The sequence below is a fragment of the Carex rostrata genome, chromosome 1 (assembly GCF_964058835.1).
Source record: "Carex rostrata chromosome 1, lpCarRost1.2, whole genome shotgun sequence".
NCBI classification, from domain to species: Eukaryota; Viridiplantae; Streptophyta; class Magnoliopsida; order Poales; family Cyperaceae; genus Carex; species Carex rostrata.
The window spans coordinates 2,738,605-2,760,216 of NC_135918.1; the positions used below are offsets into that span (position 1 = coordinate 2,738,605).

The window sequence follows — 21,612 nt, forward strand, 5'->3', positions numbered from 1 at the left end:
AAATTTATTATAAGATTGAATATAATATGAAGAGATCTTTTTGTTTGACATTCACACAAAATTAATAAATATAATTTCATTACTTTACAGAATAATATATTATAACTTTTACATAATAATTATTAAATATAAAATTATATATGATATCTTTTTATTTGTACATATAATTATATAATTTCATTATTAGAAGTAGAGTGGGGCAATGGGATACATAGCGTGTTATTCTTAGGGGCACCGCTAATTAGCTCAAAAAACTGAAAATAAATGCGATTAAGAGTAAAAGAGATGAGTTTAGAGAAATTAACACGCGGGATGATAACGGAGTTCGGCAAAACAAAGGCCTACGTCTCCGGGGCGTCGCAACCTCTTTCTAGGTGCGCCTTTCTATTACCCAATATGAAAGGATTATAATTGTGAACCGTGAGCCCTTACAAAACGGGAAGTCACAGCCAACGAGAGATGAGCGACGGCGAGCCCTTACAACCAAGGGAAGTCACACAAGCTACTCAAGAACAAGAGAAACACTCAATAGATCACTCTAACCTAATCTAATTAGAGATTAGTGAAGTGGGTTTGAGGTTGTTTGAGATTGATTGAGAGATATTGAAGTTTTAAGCTCAATCAACAATGGTGGAACCAAGCTCTCAGAAAATCGCCTCTTTTGAAGTTTAGGGACGGCTAGGTTAGTTTGGGAAGAAAGCTCAATCCTCTATTTATAGAGTCAGCTCAAAAATGAGCTAATTGAGCTAAAACGTTACAACGTTTTCACAAAACGTTACAACGTTTTCACAAAACGTTTTCAAATTGTCTGAAAGCTCAGTAAAACGTTACATAACGTTTTGCACTGTAAAAACTTGATCAAAATCAGGAATTTCTGAAGTTTGAAAATTAATTAAAACGTTATAACTTTTTAAAACGTTACAGCAACGTTTTTGACTCTTTTTTTACTTTGATCGAGTTGTTTTACAGCGTTTTCTTAAGATATAATCGTTATAACGTTTTACAAACGTTACCAACGTTTTTATCCTGTTGAAACAACATCAAAAATACTTTACCAACTTTAAAATATTACAAATTAAATTCTTGATAAATATCTTCATGATTTCTTCGGTTCAAGCATTCTACATTGCAATTCCAATTCGGCTTGAACCTACATAATTCTAAAATAAAAGAAATCGTAAAATTCAATAATTGTATGTTTTGCAAATTAGTCAAATAGACGAAACAGATTATTGCTCGAACAACATAGCGCATATTGGTCCGTGCTACAAACTGAATTTTTTGTAATTTTAATTGTAATAGTGGATATGAACCGTTCAACATGACCTTCATATAAATGTGTATTTGTAAACTAAATTTTATATATTTTTAGAAAATATTACTATTCGTTTAGATGGGTAAAAAATCACTTAATCTGAAAATTATGGACCATCCAAAAATTCTAAAAATGTAAAATTTAGTTTACAAATACATATTCATATAAAGATCATGTTGAACAATTCAGATCAACTATTACAATTTTGAAAATAAAAATATTGGTCCGTAGTACAGACTAATCCGTGCTATACATAGCACCATAGCCTCACTCTTTATATAGCTATTTAATGAGTAATTTATGACAAAATTAAATTATACAATATTTTTTACCACTTTATTTAATTAATAGTTTATATATTTTGAAATAACGGTTATAATTTTCCAAGTTCGAATGTACTTGAACCCCAATCATTCCTCACATTCTTAACTTTATTTTCAAAATTCAAATGACTGATCTGAATTGCTCACATGATCTCCATAATAAAATGGTCTTTGAGGTCTTATAATTTGTTTGCTAATTATTTTGATGAGTACAAAAATTATTGGTTTTGTACATATCTAAAAGTTAGTACTTGTTTTAAAATATACAATTTGATCTCAAAGCACATTTTAATTAAATGTCATGTTGAACAATTTAGATTAACTATTTAAAAATTAAGTGTATAATTAATATACGAAAATAATAATCAAGCATTTTCATCTTACTCTGAAAAAAAAAGAGTTCAATAGTTTCATGTTTTAATTCGCTTTAGCCATCTGAGTGTTTCGTTAAATCAAAGTCATAAGGTGAGAGAAAGAATATGATGAGCGAATATATTCAGATAATGTGAAAAGATTATGTGTTGATTATGTAGATATATGTCAAAATTATATTTTTATTGTTTCCTTCTTTATGTATCGCACACAAATTGAACTGTCAACTAAAAAGGGCAAACAATCATTTCTAAAAACTCTCTCACCTCAACACTGCATGAGCCAAAACATTGCTGTTAAAATTCACACCCTCTATCAGATATCAGCACAAGAATTTTTTTTATGTAAACATCAACATAATAAGATCTGTTATTCATTTATTCACAAAGATACAATAGATCTAAACAAAATTCAAAAATATATGATTGTTTCCATTTTCATTATAAAAAATATAGAGAAAGAGGAGAAATTAAATGAAAGAAATGAAAAAAAATAAGGAAATAATTTAATTGCATGAATCAAAGATAGCTATAAGAAGAAATAAGAAAAATTTAATTATGACAAATCATGTAACAGTTTGTGTGACGACTACGTTTTTAATTAAATTTAGACTTCTACACATATAATAGATATATTTAATCAAAAGATTACATATTATGTGATTGAATGGCTAATATTCAATTCGAAAATTCATCTTTCAATCTTAGCCGTTGGCAGATCAGGATAACTACGTGCATAATATAAGAATATATATATATATAGAGGAGGGTTCAAATGCCTCCATGTTTTTGTGCCTCCATCATGCCTCCATCTCTCTTCATCATTTTCAAAGTTCAAACAGTCGATCCAAACCGTTCAACCTAACCTCCATACTAAAATATGTTTGGAGACCAAATTTTGTATTTTTAGGAATTTTTTTACTATTTTTTTAGATAGGTACAAAAATACTGTTTTTAGATGGTTCAGATTTACTGATTTTGTACATATCTAAAAAAATAGTAAAAAAATTTCTAAAAATATAAAATTTGATCTCCAAACATATTTTAGTATGGAGGTTAGGTTGAGCGGTTCGGATTAACTGTTTGAACTTTGAAAATGATGGAGAGAGATGGAGGCATGATGAAGGCACAAAAACATGGAGGCATTTGAACCCTCCTCATATATATATATATATATATATATATATATAGGCTGTGGCTAAATTGCTGCTGGCAGCAGTTCTGCCCAGGTGCTGCCGGGGCTTTTTTTAGCCGTGTGATGTCCAAACAACAAATCCAAACCGTTAGATGTTTAATCTATATTATAATCTACTTGGAGACCAAATTTTACATTTTTTGGAATTTTTTTACTATTTATTAAGCTGGTTTGAAATCCGCTGATTTCAATGCTGCAGAAAATTACTGAAATCAGCGGTTTTCAAACCAGCTTAATAAATAGTAAAAAAATTCCAAAAAATGTAAAATTTGGTCTCCAAGTAGATTATAATATAGATTAAACATCTAACGGCTTGGATTTGTTGTTTGGACATCACACGGCTAAATATAGCCCCGGCAGCACCTCTGCCGAAATGCTGCCAGCAGCAATTTAGACAGACCCTATATATATATATATAGAGATGGGCTATGGTGCATTGCAATGCATAGGCCATGGTGTGCATTGGACCATAAATCACCGATTCAAAGTCCAAATGACCGATCCAAACCGTTCATCTTGTTCTCCATATTAATATGTGCTTGGAGACCAAATTTTACATTTTTTGGAATTCTTTTACTATTTATTAAGCCACTTTGAAAATCGCTGATCCAACGGTGACTGTTTGGAACAGTAAAATCAGAAGCCACCGTTGGATCAGCGATTTTCAAAGTGGCTTAATAAATAGTAAAAAAATTCCAAAAAATGTAAAATTTGGTCTCCAAGCACATATTAATATGGAGAACAAGATGAATGGTTTGGATCGGTCATTTGGACTTTGAATCGGTGATTTATGGTCCAATGCACACCATGGCCTATGCATTGCAATGCACCATAGCCCATCTCTATATATATATATATATATATATATATATATATTTATTTATTTAGGAGAAATTCGTAGGTAAAAAATAAATAAATGAACCCCTCAGGTCAGTAGCGCCGACTTCCTAAGTTCATTTTCCTTTTTCTAAATATGAACCCTTCAGGTCAGGTGACAGCTGACAGGTGATAATAAAGTAAATAATACAGCTAAACGACCAATTCTGACTCGACCGTTTCATCTTTGCTTTCATGTTATAGGTTCCTCTGTAAGACTGTAACCATCCTCTCTTTTATTTTGAATTGCAGATCACTGCAGAACAAAATAGCTGAATTATACCCGAATTATACTACAGTAACAACCATAGTGACAAGATAGTTGAATTATACCCGAATTATACTCGAATTTTTTTTTTGGGTGATACCGAACTGAACGCTGAATTATTCGATTGACCTAATTAAACCCGAATAATTCGCAAATTTTATGAATTATTCACAAATTTTTTCTGAATTTTTCCAGGAACAATTATTAGTTTTTGTTTTTGTTTTTTTGCTCCCTTGCAGGACTGAGATTTCTGATCCAGATAATTCCGAATCATTTCCGAATTATATCCGAATTATTTCTGAATCACGAATTTTTGATCTCGCCAAACTGAACCCGAATAATTCATTTGTCACTACGGTAACAACAATGGTTTGTTTGATACACTTGTTACTAGCTATAAACCTTGCCACAGAAGAACTAAACTTCTTTCGGATGCCGACCTCATCGCTCATCCTCATCGCACTTCCAGTTTGTTTGTTTTTTTTAGGAGAGGAGATCATACTTAACATTGAAGTCTTCTAAGCGCACATAGTTTTTTATTTTATTTTTTTTCCTATTCCATTTGAGCCGCACCGTCCTCTCAGGGTTAAACACCTATCATGTGATGTCATTCATCTATAGCAATCCTTAGGTGATTTCTTGCGTAGCGAGTCGGTTACTGGTTTGTCTGTCTTTTATGGAAATAAATCTGCTACGATCCTAACCGGGATTGTAGGGTCCTACGATTTCAAATCCAACCTTTTATTTGTTTTGAAATTTATGCATAAAAAATAACTTTTACGGTGATTCGTAGTACTTAAAAAATAGAAGGTTGGATTTGGAATCGTAGGACTCTACAATCCCTTAGGATCGTAGCAGATTTATTTCTGTCTTTTATATAGGGTCATATTGACTATAAATTCCAACGACATTGTCTCTTAAATAAGAAAACAAAAAATGAAATGAACAAAATATTATTCAAATGGTAATAGTAATAATTTTTTTTCAGAGTATACCTTTTTATTATGTCGATTTTAATTATACAAAAATAATCTATAACTTTTTTTTCAACATTATGTCTTTGAGGGATTTTATTGGCGACATCAAAAAATAAAATAACATATCTTAAAATTATGTTCCTGACCTACTTCCAATATCACGATAGGTGAAAGTTTTCAACAATTAATATGAGACAGCTAAAATATCAGATCTCCAAAATGTTACGCATTATAAAATTAAGTTTCAAAATGAAATATTACCGAATTACGTATAGTTAGAGTCATTTTCTGAAAGAAAAAGAAATCTCTTCTGAATCATGTTAAAAAAAATATGGAAGGAACAAAATTTCGTAATTATCCATGGTGCAATCATGTTCCTCAAATTCACCATTAGAATTTCTAAATATTTAATTTTGGAAATAACTTTAATTATTTAAATAATTTAAATAATTATACCTTTTCACTGTTCATATATCTCAGTTCTCACTGTTCAGTATACTCTTTTTAATTTTTGGTAGGTTGTAAAAACATCTGAAATTTGTTGTTGATTTGTTAGGCACTTATTAGAATCAATGAATCATCGTCTCACCGAGTCGTGCAAATTTTACCACATAAAAATTGGCACAGAGATTATGGACCTTGTTACCGCATTAGCTGTGCCCGATTTGGTCCCGTCGTTGACTGGTCAGCCATTTCATACAAATAAAGACCTATTCATCCTCTCTCTCTCTCTATATATATATACTCACACCTCCTCCTCATCTTCTCCTCCATATTTCTTCCTGTCACAGTTCTCATCTCATAAAAAAAAAAAAAAAAAAAAACAAAAAAAAACACAGAGATTCAACCAAGAAGTATAAGGTGCAAAGGGAAAGGAAAAAAAAAAAATAGAGGCGATTAAAGAGGTATGGTTTATGGAGTTGACGTCTGCTACTCAATTGCATCTTTCCTAGTGCAATTATTCTACGCAATTAAAAAATCTCTCATGGCTCTAATATGTGCACAAAAATCCCCCTCTGTTCTTCCCCTCTCATGGAAACGACCGGTTACTGACACATCAGCAAATGGTTCCGTGAAACGCGCAAAGGATGCCTTAAACAACCCCAAGGTGTATCCATTATGCGATGATGAACCTTCTGAGAATGTGAAATCAATTGAAGAAATGACCCAGCCAAAGGAGGAAGGATCAGAAAATGACAATGCATCAGTTGATTTACCAGATAAGAAATCTCCCAATTTGAAGGTAAACAAAAAGAGACCAACAAAGCTGGTCATACCGGACAATTCAGCCGGTGATGGTGCTTTTGGTGAAAAGAAAAGGGATGATAGTTTCGGGAAGGTTTCGGAAGTTGAAGGAGATGCATTTTGTTTATTTGCAAGGAAAGGAGGTAGGCACGCAATGGAAGATAGTTATGGTGCGACAAATGTGACTATCGGCGACTCCCAATTGGTAATTTACATAATTTTCTAAAAAAATATGTTTTAAAAATAAAAATTTAAAATTCAACATCACAGTCTCCTTCAGGTGATTTTGATCAGAAGCCGATTTTGACAGTTCACACTGATAGGCATTGTTATGATGTATAATTATACATGTGAATGCATACTAGTTAACATTACAGTTTATGACAATTCTATTGTTTTGATAATAAGTTTTTTTCCCCTTTCAAGCTTAGTCCTTTTCCAAGAATTAGCTGATGTAGCATTTCTTTGATCCTAAACAAAAGAAAATTTAACAAAAGACGGTCATTCAAATTTCATAGACAAAAGGCTAAAAAATTCTTGATTTGACATAGGTACAACCAATAGATATGCAATTGAAGAAATATGATTTTTCTGATGCAGTCCTTGCACTAACAATTACTTTATATTTAATTAATTTAATTAAATCATTATCTTTTCATTTAGGCATTTTTCGGTGTCTATGATGGTCATGGGGGCCGAGCTGCAGTAGACTACGTTTCAGATAATCTGGGGAAAAATATCATATCAAAGATTTCTCAAATGGAGAAGAGAGAAAGAGAAGACAAGTTAGAAATGGCAATAAGAGCCGGATATTTGACCACAGATGAGGAGTTCATTAGTCAGGTACTAATTATATTGCTATTTAAATGCTATGGCAGTAATGGCAGAGCGGTGCTTTACATGGCACAATGTTTTCTAATTTAGTTTAGTTGAAACTTTCAACCCCTTCCTAAAGTTAGTTTAGTTTGTTTGACTTTGAGCTAACCATCTTTCAACAACGGCATTAATTAACAAGGTGGTTAAACATGATAAACTCTGACTATTTCTGGCCGATTTGTTACACATTCATATTACTGCAACTGTTTCGGCTGACTTAAAATTGTTGATTTTTAATATTTTGAAAATTTTGGTCCAATTAACAAATTTTGTTTTAACAGAATTTTTTCTCTTAGTAAAGTGTGTTGTAACAAATTATGTATACATTTAGTTAATTCCAAAAATGCTCAGTTTTATTAATTATGTACAGAGAGGCACATAAGTGGGCCAAGAACAATTTGATACTTTTAAAAGTATAGAATAAAAATTGTCTTGCAAAATAATTATTTGGATCATTGGATGGATAGACTTACTATTCATCACTGTAGTTTGACCATGTCAACCTCTAGTTTGAATGGGTCAAGAAGCATTTCATCTGTTCAAATGCAGCACAAAAACGTGATTTCCATGCTTCTATTTCCTAGTAATGTTTAAGAACAATACAAAGTACAAACCATAATATAAATCACATTCATATGTGACCTAAATTTTGATTTATTATCTTTTTTCATTGTCTAGGCAGTTAGTAGTGGTGCTTGTGCAGCTACTGCATTGGTCCTAGATGGGGAATTGTATGTGGCAAATGCCGGAGATTGTAGAATTGTCATATCTCAAAAGGGGGTTGCTACAGCATTAACGATAGATCATTGTGCCTCAAGGGAAGATGAACGCGCAAGAATTGAGAATTCGGTACGAAACTATTCTTATTTTTTGTTGTTGAAAACATATTTATCAAGGCTTTGTTTAATTTCGTGTATGAACGAACATCATGCGTTAAATTAAATAATCAACTTGCTCACGAAATTATCTATGCACTTCAAAAATTATAATGTACGCAAGAATTAATTAGTTTATGAAAACTGGATCTAAGGTCTCTTCCCTTTGTAAACTAACCAACAATGAGCTGAACAATGTGTATTTTTTTAAGTTTAATAATCAGATTACATTAATTCATATGGTTTAATTTGTAATTTGTAATTTGTAATTTGTAATTTGTAGGGAGGCTTCATATCATGTAGTTACGGATCGGTATGGAGAGTGCAAGATAGCCTAGCTGTGTCGAGAGCCTTCGGCGATATTCTCCTAAAGAAATGGGTTATCTCTGAGCCTGAGATTAGAAAGTTGCAGATAACAAGTGATTGTGGCTTCCTTGTTATGGCCTCTGATGGTCTATGGAACACGGTACATTTTTTTTTTCTTCATTTTATTTCGAGTACATGTCGAGATACGTACTACAGCTGACATATTTCTTTTTATTTAAATTGACTAGGTTTCTAATCAGGAAGCAGTGGATTATGTTCTGCAACATGATATATCATTAAAATCATGCGAGGAGCTTGCTGAGCTTTCTCGGAGTAGAGGAAGTAGAGATGATATCACTGTCATGCTGATAGATCTCCAAAAGTTCATAAAGTCGGATATATAGTTAGGAAATTTTGTATATAAAAATAATTACTAATTAACATGCTTTGAACAAACGAAGATCGAATTGGGAAAAAAAAAGAAAGTAAATTCAACAAAAGATTGTGTAGGAGCATATCTATATATAGAGGAAAACAGAATGTACTTGGATGTAGGATGTACATAGATCATAGCCTGCACAAAGGAGCAGCAGATTGAGTGCTCGGTTTTAGGTTGAAATACTTCATTATTTCTCCTTATGTTCATTTGAATCCGAAATTTTAAATTTGATCGATTCATCTATAATTTTTTTTAAAAAGTAAAATAATCCATTAGCCCCCCTCTCTATATTGTTATATTTGGGATAGCTCTTTAGCTGCACTTTCTTTATTGACTCAAAAGGAGTTGGTTAGACTGGTTCATAGAGTCGCATCATTCACCCACCATGGAATTCTGACTAGCGTGTGTACCAGGGCCGGTCCTCAAGATCTTGGGGCTCGGGACAGAAGAAAATTTGAGATCCTTTATATATACAAAATTTTTATGAGACAGACCAATACACTTCGATAAGTACTTCAACACTATATACTTTAAATCATTTTTGTATTTTTAAAATCCAAATAGTCGATCAGAACCGTTCAACCTAATATCCATATTAAAACGTGCTTGGAGACCAAATTTTACATTTTTTTTGGATCTTTTTAAAAAAAAATTCTACTTACCTTAAAAAATAATAAAAAATTCAAAAAAAAATGTAAAATTAGGTCTCCAAACACGTTTTAATATGGATATTAGGTTGAATGGTTTGGATCGACTATTTGGACTTTTAAAACGCAAAAACTACTTATAAACATATGGTGCTGAAGTACTTATGGAAGCAATTAGGGGTGTTCATCGGTTCGGTTCGGTTTCAATTGAACCGAACTAGGCAAACCAAAGTTATAATTTGGTTTTAAAAATAGAACTGAACCGAACCGAACCGAACTAAAGTTTTATTTCGGTTTCTTCAGTTTCTTCGGTTCAAATCGAAAGATATTAATTTTTTATTTAAAGCAATTGATTTATAATAAACCCGGCCATTTTTATTAATAACCCAAAAAAATAAGGTATTTACCAAAATAACCACAAAATCTGAGTTTTTTCAAATATAACCAAACCGCCAGGTATGCTGGCGGTCCACTTCTATAGCGGACCGCCAGGATCCCTAGCGGTCCGCTTTTTTTTTTTTTTTTTTTTTTAGAGATCTAATTTTTTGTTAATATTTTCATTTGTGAAGTTTTAGTTTTTTTTTGCTTAGGGTATTTGCCAAAAAATAAAACATTTGATATATTTATAAGCAAAGGTTTAAATAGCGTTTATCACGTCATAGCGTGCCAGCTGAAAAAACAGCGCTATTCTCAAATAGCGCCGCTATAGCGATTTTGGCAATTTTGAAGCGATTTTAGGCGATTGCTACATGTATTCATTGTTATATTTCATTTTGATTTGATTTGTCAGTTTGATTTGATTTGCCAAAAATAACGGACCATTTCAATTTTGGATAATTTTGGGCGATTTTGAGGCGATTGCTACAGGTGTAAGACCGTTTCGATGGAATTGCTTAGTTTTAACACTTGATTAGTTATAATTTGACGAAATAGACACGTTGTAATTTCAGAAGACCGTTTCGATGTAAAGCAGAAAAAACATAAAAACCAACATGAAATATAAAATAAAACTGCAATCATAATAATGCTACAGTCCAAAATACATCATAAAAAACTGCAATCATTTCTTATGCTTCTTCCCTGAGGGACTGAACCTAGCAGCTGCTTTGCCTTTGAGCTCCCTGTCCGGCTGCACACGCCTCGGTATCTGCTAGGAGTGAGGACTCACATCTCCTAAGTCCTCCTCTCCACCCTGACTCTCATCACCAGTGAGGCCAACCTCCCCCGGGCCCTGTGAATACATGTGCGGTGTACATGTAGCGGCTCCCAATGGATCAAATGGAATAGCATTTTTTACATTTTATCTTACAGTATACATGGTATTATTTTATGGTTTAGATTTAAAAATTTTACAGTATACAAGATTCAATTGAAAATTTTAAACAATTATAAATAATTTTACAATATACAAGATTCGCAATTTCAAACAATTTCTAAATATTTCCAACCAAACTCACAATTGAAACCCTAAACTCGCAATTCAACAATTATTTCAAGCAATTAAAACTCTAAATCCAATTCAAGCGCAATTATTTGTAAGATACATTCTATGATATTACGACTTATAATTCCTAATCAATTCTTAAAAAAACTAAAACTTCACAAATGAAAATATTAACAAAAAATTAGATCTCTAAAAAAAAAAAAAAGTGGACCGCTAGGGATCCTGGCGGTCGGGTCCCTATCAGACCGCCCATGTCCTTGGCGGTCCGCTATAGAAGTGGACCGCCAGCATACCTGGCGGTTTGGTTATATTTGAAAAAACTCAGATTTTGTGGTTATTTTGGTAAATACCTTATTTTTTTGGGTTATTAATAAAAATGGCCGTAATAAATCGAAGTATATTAAGAAATAAATCAGGGTATTAAGAAATAAACCAAAGTATTTAAAGCAATTGATTAAGAAATAAATTGGGGGTAGTCCGGACCAAATTCATAATATATAAGAATTCAACCAGTTCGGTTTTTTCGATTTTGAAAATTTCCAAACCGAACCGAACCGAAGTTATAATTCAGTTTTAAAAAGCAAACTGAACCAAACCATTAAACTGAATAAATCAAACTGTTTAGTCCAAACTAATTTGATTTGGTTCAAAACCGACTAAACCGAACCCAATAAACACCCCTAGAAGAAATTAGCCGGTCAGATTTTTTATTGATATGCCAATAAATCAAATTTATTTATAGAAAAATTGAAACATTTATATATACAAAATTTGAGGTCTAATAGTTTATTTATTTTTAATATATATAATATTTTTTTTATATATATACAAACTTATTTTTCTTTTTTGAGGCCCCTAGAATTTTGAGGCCCGGGGCGGTCGCCCTGGCTGCACAGCCCTAGGGCCGGACCTGGTGTGTACAAACTTAGAGGTATTTCAACCATGGAATCTGATAAGAGCTAATGAATGGTTTCTATGCATGGAATCTGATAAGAGCTAATGAATGGTTTCTATGCAAAGGGAAGACACCAAGGAGGAAAATTAGGCGGGCACAATGTGAAGTTTCTCATTATAATGCATTCATTTTCGGACCTCTTAAATTTATACTAAATTAGTTTAAAGATATATAAATATTGTATGCAAACACTTATTTGTAAAGTAGATTCATTTTAACGGTTTGAAATTATCATTTGAAGTCAATTTGATATATTTTAAAATTAAACTCACCAAAAATTTTTGGTGAACTAAAAAAATCATAGTTTCTACTGACCTCTCATCACAATAATTAAATATTAGAAAATATTAGAAAAAAGTTTGGAGAGGAAAATAATGCAACTGAGGCCTATTTGCTGCCGTCACTGAAAGGACTTTCTATTAAGTTAGCTCAAGAAATCAAATCGGCCCATTTATTCCAGTCCAAAATAAATTTAGCCTCTCACTTATCCGCACTAGTGGAAGAAAGAATCAGAATCCAGGTTTTCTCCACGCACAAACAAACGACGCTACACTCCAACAGTGGATCTTTGATTCTGCGGTTCCTCTAATGCGATTTTTGAAACCTTCTTAATGCGGCGGTTCTCTGACATTAATAATCCCCAAAGTTATTAGTTAGTTCTTTTGTTCGGCTGTTCGCTACTTCGCTACTTCGCTAGTTCGCTTTGTTACCATTGTGATTCGCCACAGAGTGTGTTGCATCAATAAATGTTCTTTCTATTTTTTTTTTCTCGATTCCGACTTCCGAGTCCTCTCTTAATTCTATCCATCGATTCTCTTCTAGTCTTCTGTTCTCTCCCCACTTTTCTTCTTCCTTTTCGCATTAACGACATGGCTGACGCCACCGAACTCAGCGATTGGGAGCTTCTCCAATCCAACGCGCCTGATTCCAGCGCCATCAAATCAGACTACTTCTCTCTGCCTCCGAACAATCCCGTCCCCTCTTTCTCTGAAGAAGAAGCTACTGACGAAGGCGGCATCGATTCTGACAACCCCAGTTCTCATGGAGAAATCGGATCCGACCCGATCCACGATACGGTTTTCCAAGAAATTGAGTGTGCGGATCCGAATTCGGGTCCGAGAGTGGTCGAGGAGCAGGGTGAAGTGATGAACGAAGATGGTTCTGAGGAAATTGAGGAGAATAATGGAAACTTGGAGAAGAGAAGAGGGAGTGTATGGGATTTGCCTTGGGAAATTGTCAAATATTATCTCTCTAAGGTGAAACCGTCTTGGTACATCTCTCTAGCTGGTGCAATTTTGGGACTGGTTTGGATTGGGAGGAGGATGCATCGTATTAGGGAAAAGAAGAGAAGCGAATCTGTTCGGGCTTCCGTGGATGGAAAGGTGATGCTTATCTACATCCGAAACTTGTTTTATTTATTATCTTTTGATTTCAGGTAAACATAATGAAATGGTTAGTTGAATTTCTACTTAGCATGGAAGGCTTAGTTAATGTCACTGTATTATCCCGGTTACTACTTTGGTCACTCAGATTTGATTGGTCTTGAACAAGCACCAACTTCAATTATTGAATTTTCTTTTTGTCATTTGGTGCAAAAATATAAATTATTTTAATAGTTTATGAAAAATCATTCCCCTACCACATAGTTAGTCAACTTGTGTGGAGGCCTAATTTGAACAATTTTAAAATTTAGCAAAGCTGACTTATTAAATGTTTTTGCGTGTTATCAATATTATAATGCAAAACAAATTACCCCACAAATTGTTGCCAATAGTTAGTATTTGACATTCTGTATTGAATGAATATTGTAAGTTTACAAGTCAACTCTGAATAAAGAATTGAATCCTTATGTTATTCTTACTCTCCCTCTTTCTTGTATTTTATTACCACATAATATTTTCTAAAATCTTGTATTCTTTAATTTAGAGGGCTGAAATGCATCCGTTTTTATGCCTCCATCATGAATCCACTTTCCAATTGTTTATTAATAAATGATCTAAGTCTAAGATAACAAAATAAACTATGAGGCCTCCGTCATGAATCCACTTTTTGCAGCATTTTGGCTTAATTTTGGAAGTCACACAAGCGTGAAAATATAACACAATATATTTGTCTAAATCAGTGGAATTAATGCTACAAGTTGAGTGACCTGCAGTGAAATGAACCCATTCATGAATTCTAAAATATAATTTTTTGGTGAAAAAAGCCAAAGGCCCTGCTTCACTAAGAAACATAGTTAACTTGCAATACGAAATAGAGTTTGATGAGAGCAACTACATCAGCTCTCCAAAAGATCACAGATTATCAAACAGATAAGAAACAGGATCCTCTTGCTATGCCTCAGGCATGAACAAGGAAACAAAATGGCCGCAGGATAAATTCTGCGCCAACCAGATCCTAAACACTACTATAAAACTAGCTGCAACAACTAGACAAGTCAGACTGGTGGTGGTGGAGGAGGAGGTGGAGCGTCATCTTGAGAATTGAACAGCACCAGTTGGTCAATGCTAAAATATAATCAGCCCCAATCATGTAGCTTGTTGTTATCAAAAGTTGTAAGCTTATAGTAGACAATGTGTTATGTTAGGGTTACATTGTCTGGACTGTTCTCAAAATTTTGATTTGTGTAGAACGTGAATGTCATATCAGTTCTCAAAATTTTGATTTGTGTAGAACGTGAATGTCATATCACTTGGAGCAGCTAATGTTATGTTAAAACCTGGCATCGTAGAATTAAGAGTTGGTAAACGAGATAGACGAGTCAATTCGGGTTGAAGTCATTTTTGTGTCTTGTCGTTCAGGTTCATATTTGGGCTTTAGGCAACAAATAACTCTGCTCAGTTACTTTCAGATATGGATCAGTTTCAGGTCCTGAGTCATTGGTTTGATCTTGATTGGACCCAAATCCAACGTGAACAAGCTAGGATGAACCAAATATGGACGTATTTGGTTCAATCTTGATTCAGATTAGTGTTGTCCGTGTTATTATTTGGGTGAAATTAATCAGATCACATCATTTTGTTGGGTTAGCAAAATTTAGGTCAGGTACATGTTTGGGTCCACCAGGTTGGCTCTTTTATGTATATTATTAAATAAAAATCAAGAACATAAAAATCGAAACACTATGCTTGGGACTCCAAATGCATGTGACTACAAGATGTGGAACTGTGTGGCATATTTCCAATTTGGCTGCCATGATTATTCAATTTTTCCTCCATGGATCATGCACTGTTTTATCTTTTATTAATTAAGGGTTAATTGTTGGTACATCCATTAAAAGTTTTGTGTGATTCTTTTTGTCTGTTTGAAGCATTTTAAAAGTTATTTTGTTTTAAACCAGCCGGGAAGGAATAGAAAATCCGTCCGTATTTGGTTCATCCTAGCTTGTTCACGTTGGATTTGGGTCCAATCAAGTTAAAGTCAGGTCTTTCAGTTTTTTGGGCTCAGCTGGTTTTGGATTCAGTTTAGATTTTTATAGGCTCCACCTGTGCACTCTCATCAATTGTTTATATGTTTGCTTGCTTGAACAATTAGCATGCTAAATATAAATTTCATACTGGTCAGTTTCCGGATAGTACATGGAACTTTGTACTAGCTTCACTCCTGTTAACTTAATTAATTTGTTTCTCTTTTTCCCATTTTTGGTATTTTATTTTCTTTTTTGGTGCTTTGTTGAACAATTCTGGCAATCGTGCAACAAGTCCCAATTTGAGGCACTGATAAATTCTACTCAATTTACTTGCCGAAATATAATCTGTGATATTTAATATTTCTGAAATATCTTTTGTGCCATGCAGAGGGTTACCAAATTTGCAGTACGAGCTGTGTATATGAATGAAGCATTGAAACATGTGCCTATCTTAAGAACCTCACCATTGGCTGGTGGAACTACCCCAGGGTCTCTACTTGCTCTGAGATGAACACGTTCTATATTGTGTAATTAAGACATTAATGAATATGATATAGTGATGAATCTAGCTCTTTATGAGCTGCTTTTATGTATGGGCTTGTATGATCTTGGTTAAAATGTAATAGTTATTATTTTTATCTTAGTTTTTCTGCTGCTTCATTTGATTCCAATATTTGATTCTGTCCGAGGCAGGAGATTTTTTTTTTTTTTTTTTTCAATTAAAGAGCACAGCCTTACAACTTTACAAGGCTAGAAAGTAAAGAGCCGTTAGGAAAAAGTAAAGAGCTGTTAGAAATAAAACTAAAAATAGTACATGCCTTATTTCTTATTTAAGGCACATTGAAGGCAGTAGAGAAAAAGGAGAAAAGGAGAAAATTATGTAATTTGCAAAATTCCATTGTGTTATAGCTACGGGTGCCCGATTGATACAGCACCCACATAGTAGATTGTATTATGACTCATCAACAGTTTTGAAGAGAGAACCGTATTTTATATATCATTAAAAATGAAATGTATTAATAATATGTGTATTTTGTATAATGTTTTTTTTTCAATAACGTGTTAAAAATTTTGAGAGAAGACAGTAGACCGGAAACAAATCTGCTGAAATCCTTATGATTTCAGGGACCCTTAAATTCTCAATTTAACGATCTATATATTTCATGATTTGTGCATAAAAATCTGTCTGCTTTGAGATTCGTGTATGAAAAAACTTAGATGGTTGGATTTGAAATTTTAGGATCCCTGAGATCCCAAGCAGATTTAATTCCCAGTAGACCTATCGTTCTTTAGAAACGTGTATGAATGAACTGTATTAGAATTTAGTGTACATTTTTTTTCAAGAAAGTACAAGCAATTAATGGGAAAAGGTCATTTGAATAGAATTTGTTGATGATTATGTATAACCATTATCTTTGATAAAATAGCTTAGACGAAACGTATGAAAATAGTAAGTATTAATTTGTAACAAACACGTTTTAAACAAAAGTGTAATACCTTAGTAAAAAAATAAAAGTGTAATGCATTTTTTGATGATAGGAGATCGTTGGTGTCATCCTTAAAAAGAATGAACAATGTATTTGGTACAAAAACTCTCTAAGATTTGTTGCATGTATTTGGATAGATTAATTTGATCAATTGAATCTCGCATCCGGATTGGGATGAATATATAAAAAGTTCAGTGTAAACACTATTTACCAATAATTTAAATCTTTAAAAAAAAATATGAAGATTATGTCAATAATTACATGAAAAATATAAATATGAAATGTACGAACAAATTTTATGTTTAGCATAGATACTTTTCAAATGGAGCATAATTTTTTTTTCTCGAGAGGAGATCATTCTAAACAAAATTATTTGTAATTACGTAGAAGAATAAGATTTGATGGAATAGTTCAGATTCTGAATCGCACAACTTTCGTGAAAATAGTATGTTTGATTCTAAATCGCAAACCTAGAGAATGTTTGGATCCAATTGGTGATTTTTCTTTGGAGGTACCGGAAAGAGATTGGAATATATAATAGATTTACAGGTTTTTTTTATTGATTCTATCCTTATTGGATAAAAAAAAATCGAAATGACATCAAAAATTCAGAAAAAAGAAGAAGTAGAAGATATAAAGAATTCAAAATGAATAAATTAAAACTATAATCTTTTTTAGCTGGATGAGGAGCAAAGGATTCTCTATCTGAATTTTTCTTCTTATTAGAAGATTATGATTTGATATCCATATGTTTGATAAAAGTGAAATCTTCTTCTTTGATTATAAATATAATATCTTGGATTGGAACATGAAAATGTGACTGGAAGAAGGAAAGAAATTCTCGAATGAAGTACTGAATCTAATTACTTCAAAAGAATTGACTGAGGAGCTGTATGAGATCAAAATCTCATGTATGGTTATAGTTCTATCTAATAATCACAACTCTTACCAAAGGGAAGCTAATATGGGCCAGACAGTTGGTACCACCCCTATAACGGGGAAGCAGAACCAGTTGGTAGCACCACCCGTCATTTGCACATTAATGTGTCCAACCTTAATTCGGCAAAGCCTTAGACCTTATGTACCAATACCGCTCCCCTAGGGCACTCGTCTCGAACTTCTATACTCGCTGAGTCTAGCCCTTCCCTCATCGGAGCATCCCTACTCAATGTCCGGTCTTACTCCTTTGTTTCACCAGGCGCCAGATATGATCCTATGTTTTAGATCAATTCAAATATAAAATCAACACATGAATTCCCCAAACCCCAAACACCAAACCCCAAGCCGCAAACCCCAACCCCCAACCCCCAACCCCCAACCTGAAACCCAAAACTCAAAACCCGAAAAACCTGAAACCCAAACCCAAACCCAAATCTGAAACCAGAAACCCAAAACTCAAAACTCAAAACCCAAAAAACCTGAAACCCAAACCCAAATCCGAAACCATAAATCCTAAACGTTGAGATCTGTAAATCAGTATATTGTGCTACTCTTTGATGAAAATATGTGTATACATTTTTGTTTTTAAAATTCTTAGTTTTGTGCTCTCAATAATTACTACCTAAGAAAATCATTTATAACTTTTAAAAATTATTTTCACACAGTACTTTGGAAATTATAAATTCAATGCGAGGGCATATTTGCTATTTTTTAGGGTATTAAAAAAATCGGATTAATTAATGGTAATTGTTTTTACTTATTTTTAATTTATGTGGGTTTTTTTTCCGGTCAGCGTCGGCTTTTTTGAATTTTATCATGGGGACTTTAAAAATGGTTGGAGATTACTACCCCAGACACTTATACAAGGCTTTTATAATTGACCCCGTTTATGTTCTCTGTTCTTTGGAAGGTATCTAATTTAAAATTGATAAAATATAAATCTAAATATTGAAAACAATTAAAATTGTTGACAATATCTATATATGAAATATATGCAAAAGGTTGCTTCAATTTGTTGGTAAACTTTAAAAAAAAATTGTCACTAAATGAACAGCTAGTGCAACAGAATGAATTATGTTAATTGATGCGCATTTCTCTTGCGCACTTCAACACATATATATATTAACTTTGAAAATTTTGTTCGTTTAATTTGAACTTAGTACATTAATTTCCATGAGTTAATATGCCCTGGTGTGTTTATTCCAGGGTGTGTATCCAATTGTAGAATTGGTTGCAGAAACTGTGGTTGTCAGTTCACTCAACTACAAAGATTTATTTGAAGAAGACAGCGATTGCTTTTTATCAGACCTGCGTACCACCTCCCTTCGATATAAACCGGTTGGTACCCGGACAAACAGAACCCCGTTGGTAGCACCTCTCGTTATTTCCACATTTATGTGTCCAACCTTAATTCAACGAAGCCTTGGACCTTGTGTACCAATACCGCTCCCCTGGGGCACTTGTCTCGAACTTTTGTACTCACTGAGTCTAACCCTTCCCTCACCGAAGCATCCCCGCTCAATGCCCGGTCTTACTCCTTTGCTTCGCCAGACACCAAGTATGGTCATATGTTTTAGATCAATTCGAATATCAAATGTGCATAGTAAATAGCGAAATATTTTCTCACAAATATAAAATCAACACATGAATTCCCAAACCCCAACCCTGAAACCCCGAACCCCGAACCCCGAACCCCGAACCCCAAACCCGAAACCCAAAACTCAAAAACCCGAAACCCCAAATGCCGAGATTTGTAAATCAGCAGATTGTGCTACTCTTTGATGCAAGTATATGTATACATTTTTGTTTTTAAAGTTATTAGTTTTGTGCTCTCAACAATTAAGTACCTAAGAAAATCATTTTTTATAACTTTAAAAATGATTTTCATATAGTACTTTGAAAATTATGAATTCAATGCGGAGGGCATATTTGCTATTTTGTTTAAGTTATTTAAAAAAAAAAGATTAATTAATGGTATTTTTTATTTATTTTTTATTTATGTAGGTTTTTTCAGGTCCACGTGGACATTTTTAAATTTAATTATGGGGACTTTCAAAATGGTTGGAGATTATTACCCCGGACGCTTATGAGGCTTTTATAATTGACTCCCCATTTATATTCTCTGTTCTTTGGGATGTATCTAATTTAAGATTGATGAAATATAATGTTAAATATTAAAAAAAAAATTAAAATTGTTGATCAATATCTGAAATATATGCAAAAAGTTGATTCAATTTGTTGGTAAACTTTTTAAAAAAAAATTGTCACTAAATGAACAGCTAGTGCAATAGAATGGATTATGTTAATTGATGCACATTTTTCTCTTGCGCACTTGGCTTGACCCGTAATGGAGCGCAAAAAACCGCAATTGTGTCCGGCCTAATATTTATTATGATATCCAAATTAAGCTCGACCCATTATTAAATACCGGCTTTAACCCGTTACAGATGTTCTTCCGAAAAATCGCTTTTTCGATTTAAAGTCTAAGTAGTCTTGGTCTGTACATTTTTTACGCTGACCAAAAAAGTGCTGAGAAGAGAATAAAAAGGGAATATTTTAAGGTCTCATTTAATGATTCCAATAACAAACGACCAAATTTTTTTCTTGTCATTCTTCTAGAATGTGGGTTGTTGCAAGTTACTTAACCTTTAGTCGAACCACTGCGTATAGTTTTCTAACAAATATGCTTTAAGGTGAAGAAAAAGGATAGCGACTCCATAATGTATTAATTTATAAAGTGAAGTAGAATATCTACATAATTTTTTTTACTTATATATCAGTTATTTTATTTAAAAATAATACATCGTCTTTTCTACAAAGAGGCCGAAAACAAACCTGATTTGTTTACGGAAACTAAATTACAAAATTATGTTAATTACATTTTTTTAAGGAAAAATAAGGATCGAGTTCTTATTGATATATTAATTACTAAAGCATACAAGAGTTTGAAATGAAACTCAATTTTTCTTAAAAATTATAGACTGATTTAACTTGGTTGAATCTATTTAATTTTTTTAGAGGAAAAACTAAAACAGAAAAATTAAAACTCCTCTATTCTTTAATTATAAACTTTTAAATATCTCGAACTTCTTGTGCCAACTCTGACAATGGTTTGATCTGGTCTCTGAATATTCTTATACCTCTTTCCTTCCATCGTACAAACATTGCTAACTGTGGAATAATGGGGAACCACATGCCAAATATGGCGAATGATAAAGCTTAGACATCTTAATCCATTCAAAATCTTACGGAGCAGCAGCTCCCAACAATAGAGGAGGGGACTTCTCTTATCATCCGATTTGACTATTAAACTTACGAAAACTGTCTGATTTCAATCGAACGGTAGCCAACTCGATAACGACGCCGTATTGCGCTATCAACGGATGCAAATGCTCTGGCGGCTCTGAGACTAACCCTCCAGCATTGACTAGTACAAAGACAAAATATATCATAAATAAATATCACCACTCGCAAGTTGCCTCCGCGAGAATATTTCATGAGTGAGTCTATGGTACTATGCATATCACGGGTTGTTACCGTGTTATGGCTCTATATTTGAGTTTTCAAATCCTAATGGTCGATCCGAACCGTTCATCTTGTTCTCCATATTAATATGTGTTTGGAGACCAAATTTTACATTTTTTGAAATTTTTTTACTATTTGTT

At 33.1% G+C, this 21,612-nt stretch overlaps 2 protein-coding genes across 2 annotated transcripts; both read left to right on the forward strand.

Annotated features, from left to right (window-relative positions):
* Positions 1 to 6,112: 6,112 nt before the first annotated feature.
* On the forward strand, positions 6,113 to 9,302 carry LOC144551972 (putative protein phosphatase 2C 74). The gene is made up of 5 exons (XM_078300084.1): positions 6,113 to 6,775; positions 7,234 to 7,413; positions 8,125 to 8,295; positions 8,605 to 8,787; positions 8,876 to 9,302. Exons 1-5 carry the CDS (start codon positions 6,233 to 6,235, stop codon positions 9,029 to 9,031), a joined length of 1,233 nt encoding a protein of 410 aa, XP_078156210.1. The 5' UTR covers positions 6,113 to 6,232; the 3' UTR covers positions 9,032 to 9,302.
* Positions 9,303 to 12,897: 3,595 nt separating this feature from the next.
* Positions 12,898 to 16,179, forward strand: LOC144552006 (uncharacterized). The gene is made up of 2 exons (XM_078300121.1): positions 12,898 to 13,494; positions 15,910 to 16,179. The coding sequence occupies exons 1-2, from the start codon at positions 12,982 to 12,984 to the stop codon at positions 16,030 to 16,032; spliced, it is 636 nt and encodes a 211-aa protein (XP_078156247.1). The 5' UTR covers positions 12,898 to 12,981; the 3' UTR covers positions 16,033 to 16,179.
* Positions 16,180 to 21,612: the final 5,433 nt, after the last annotated feature.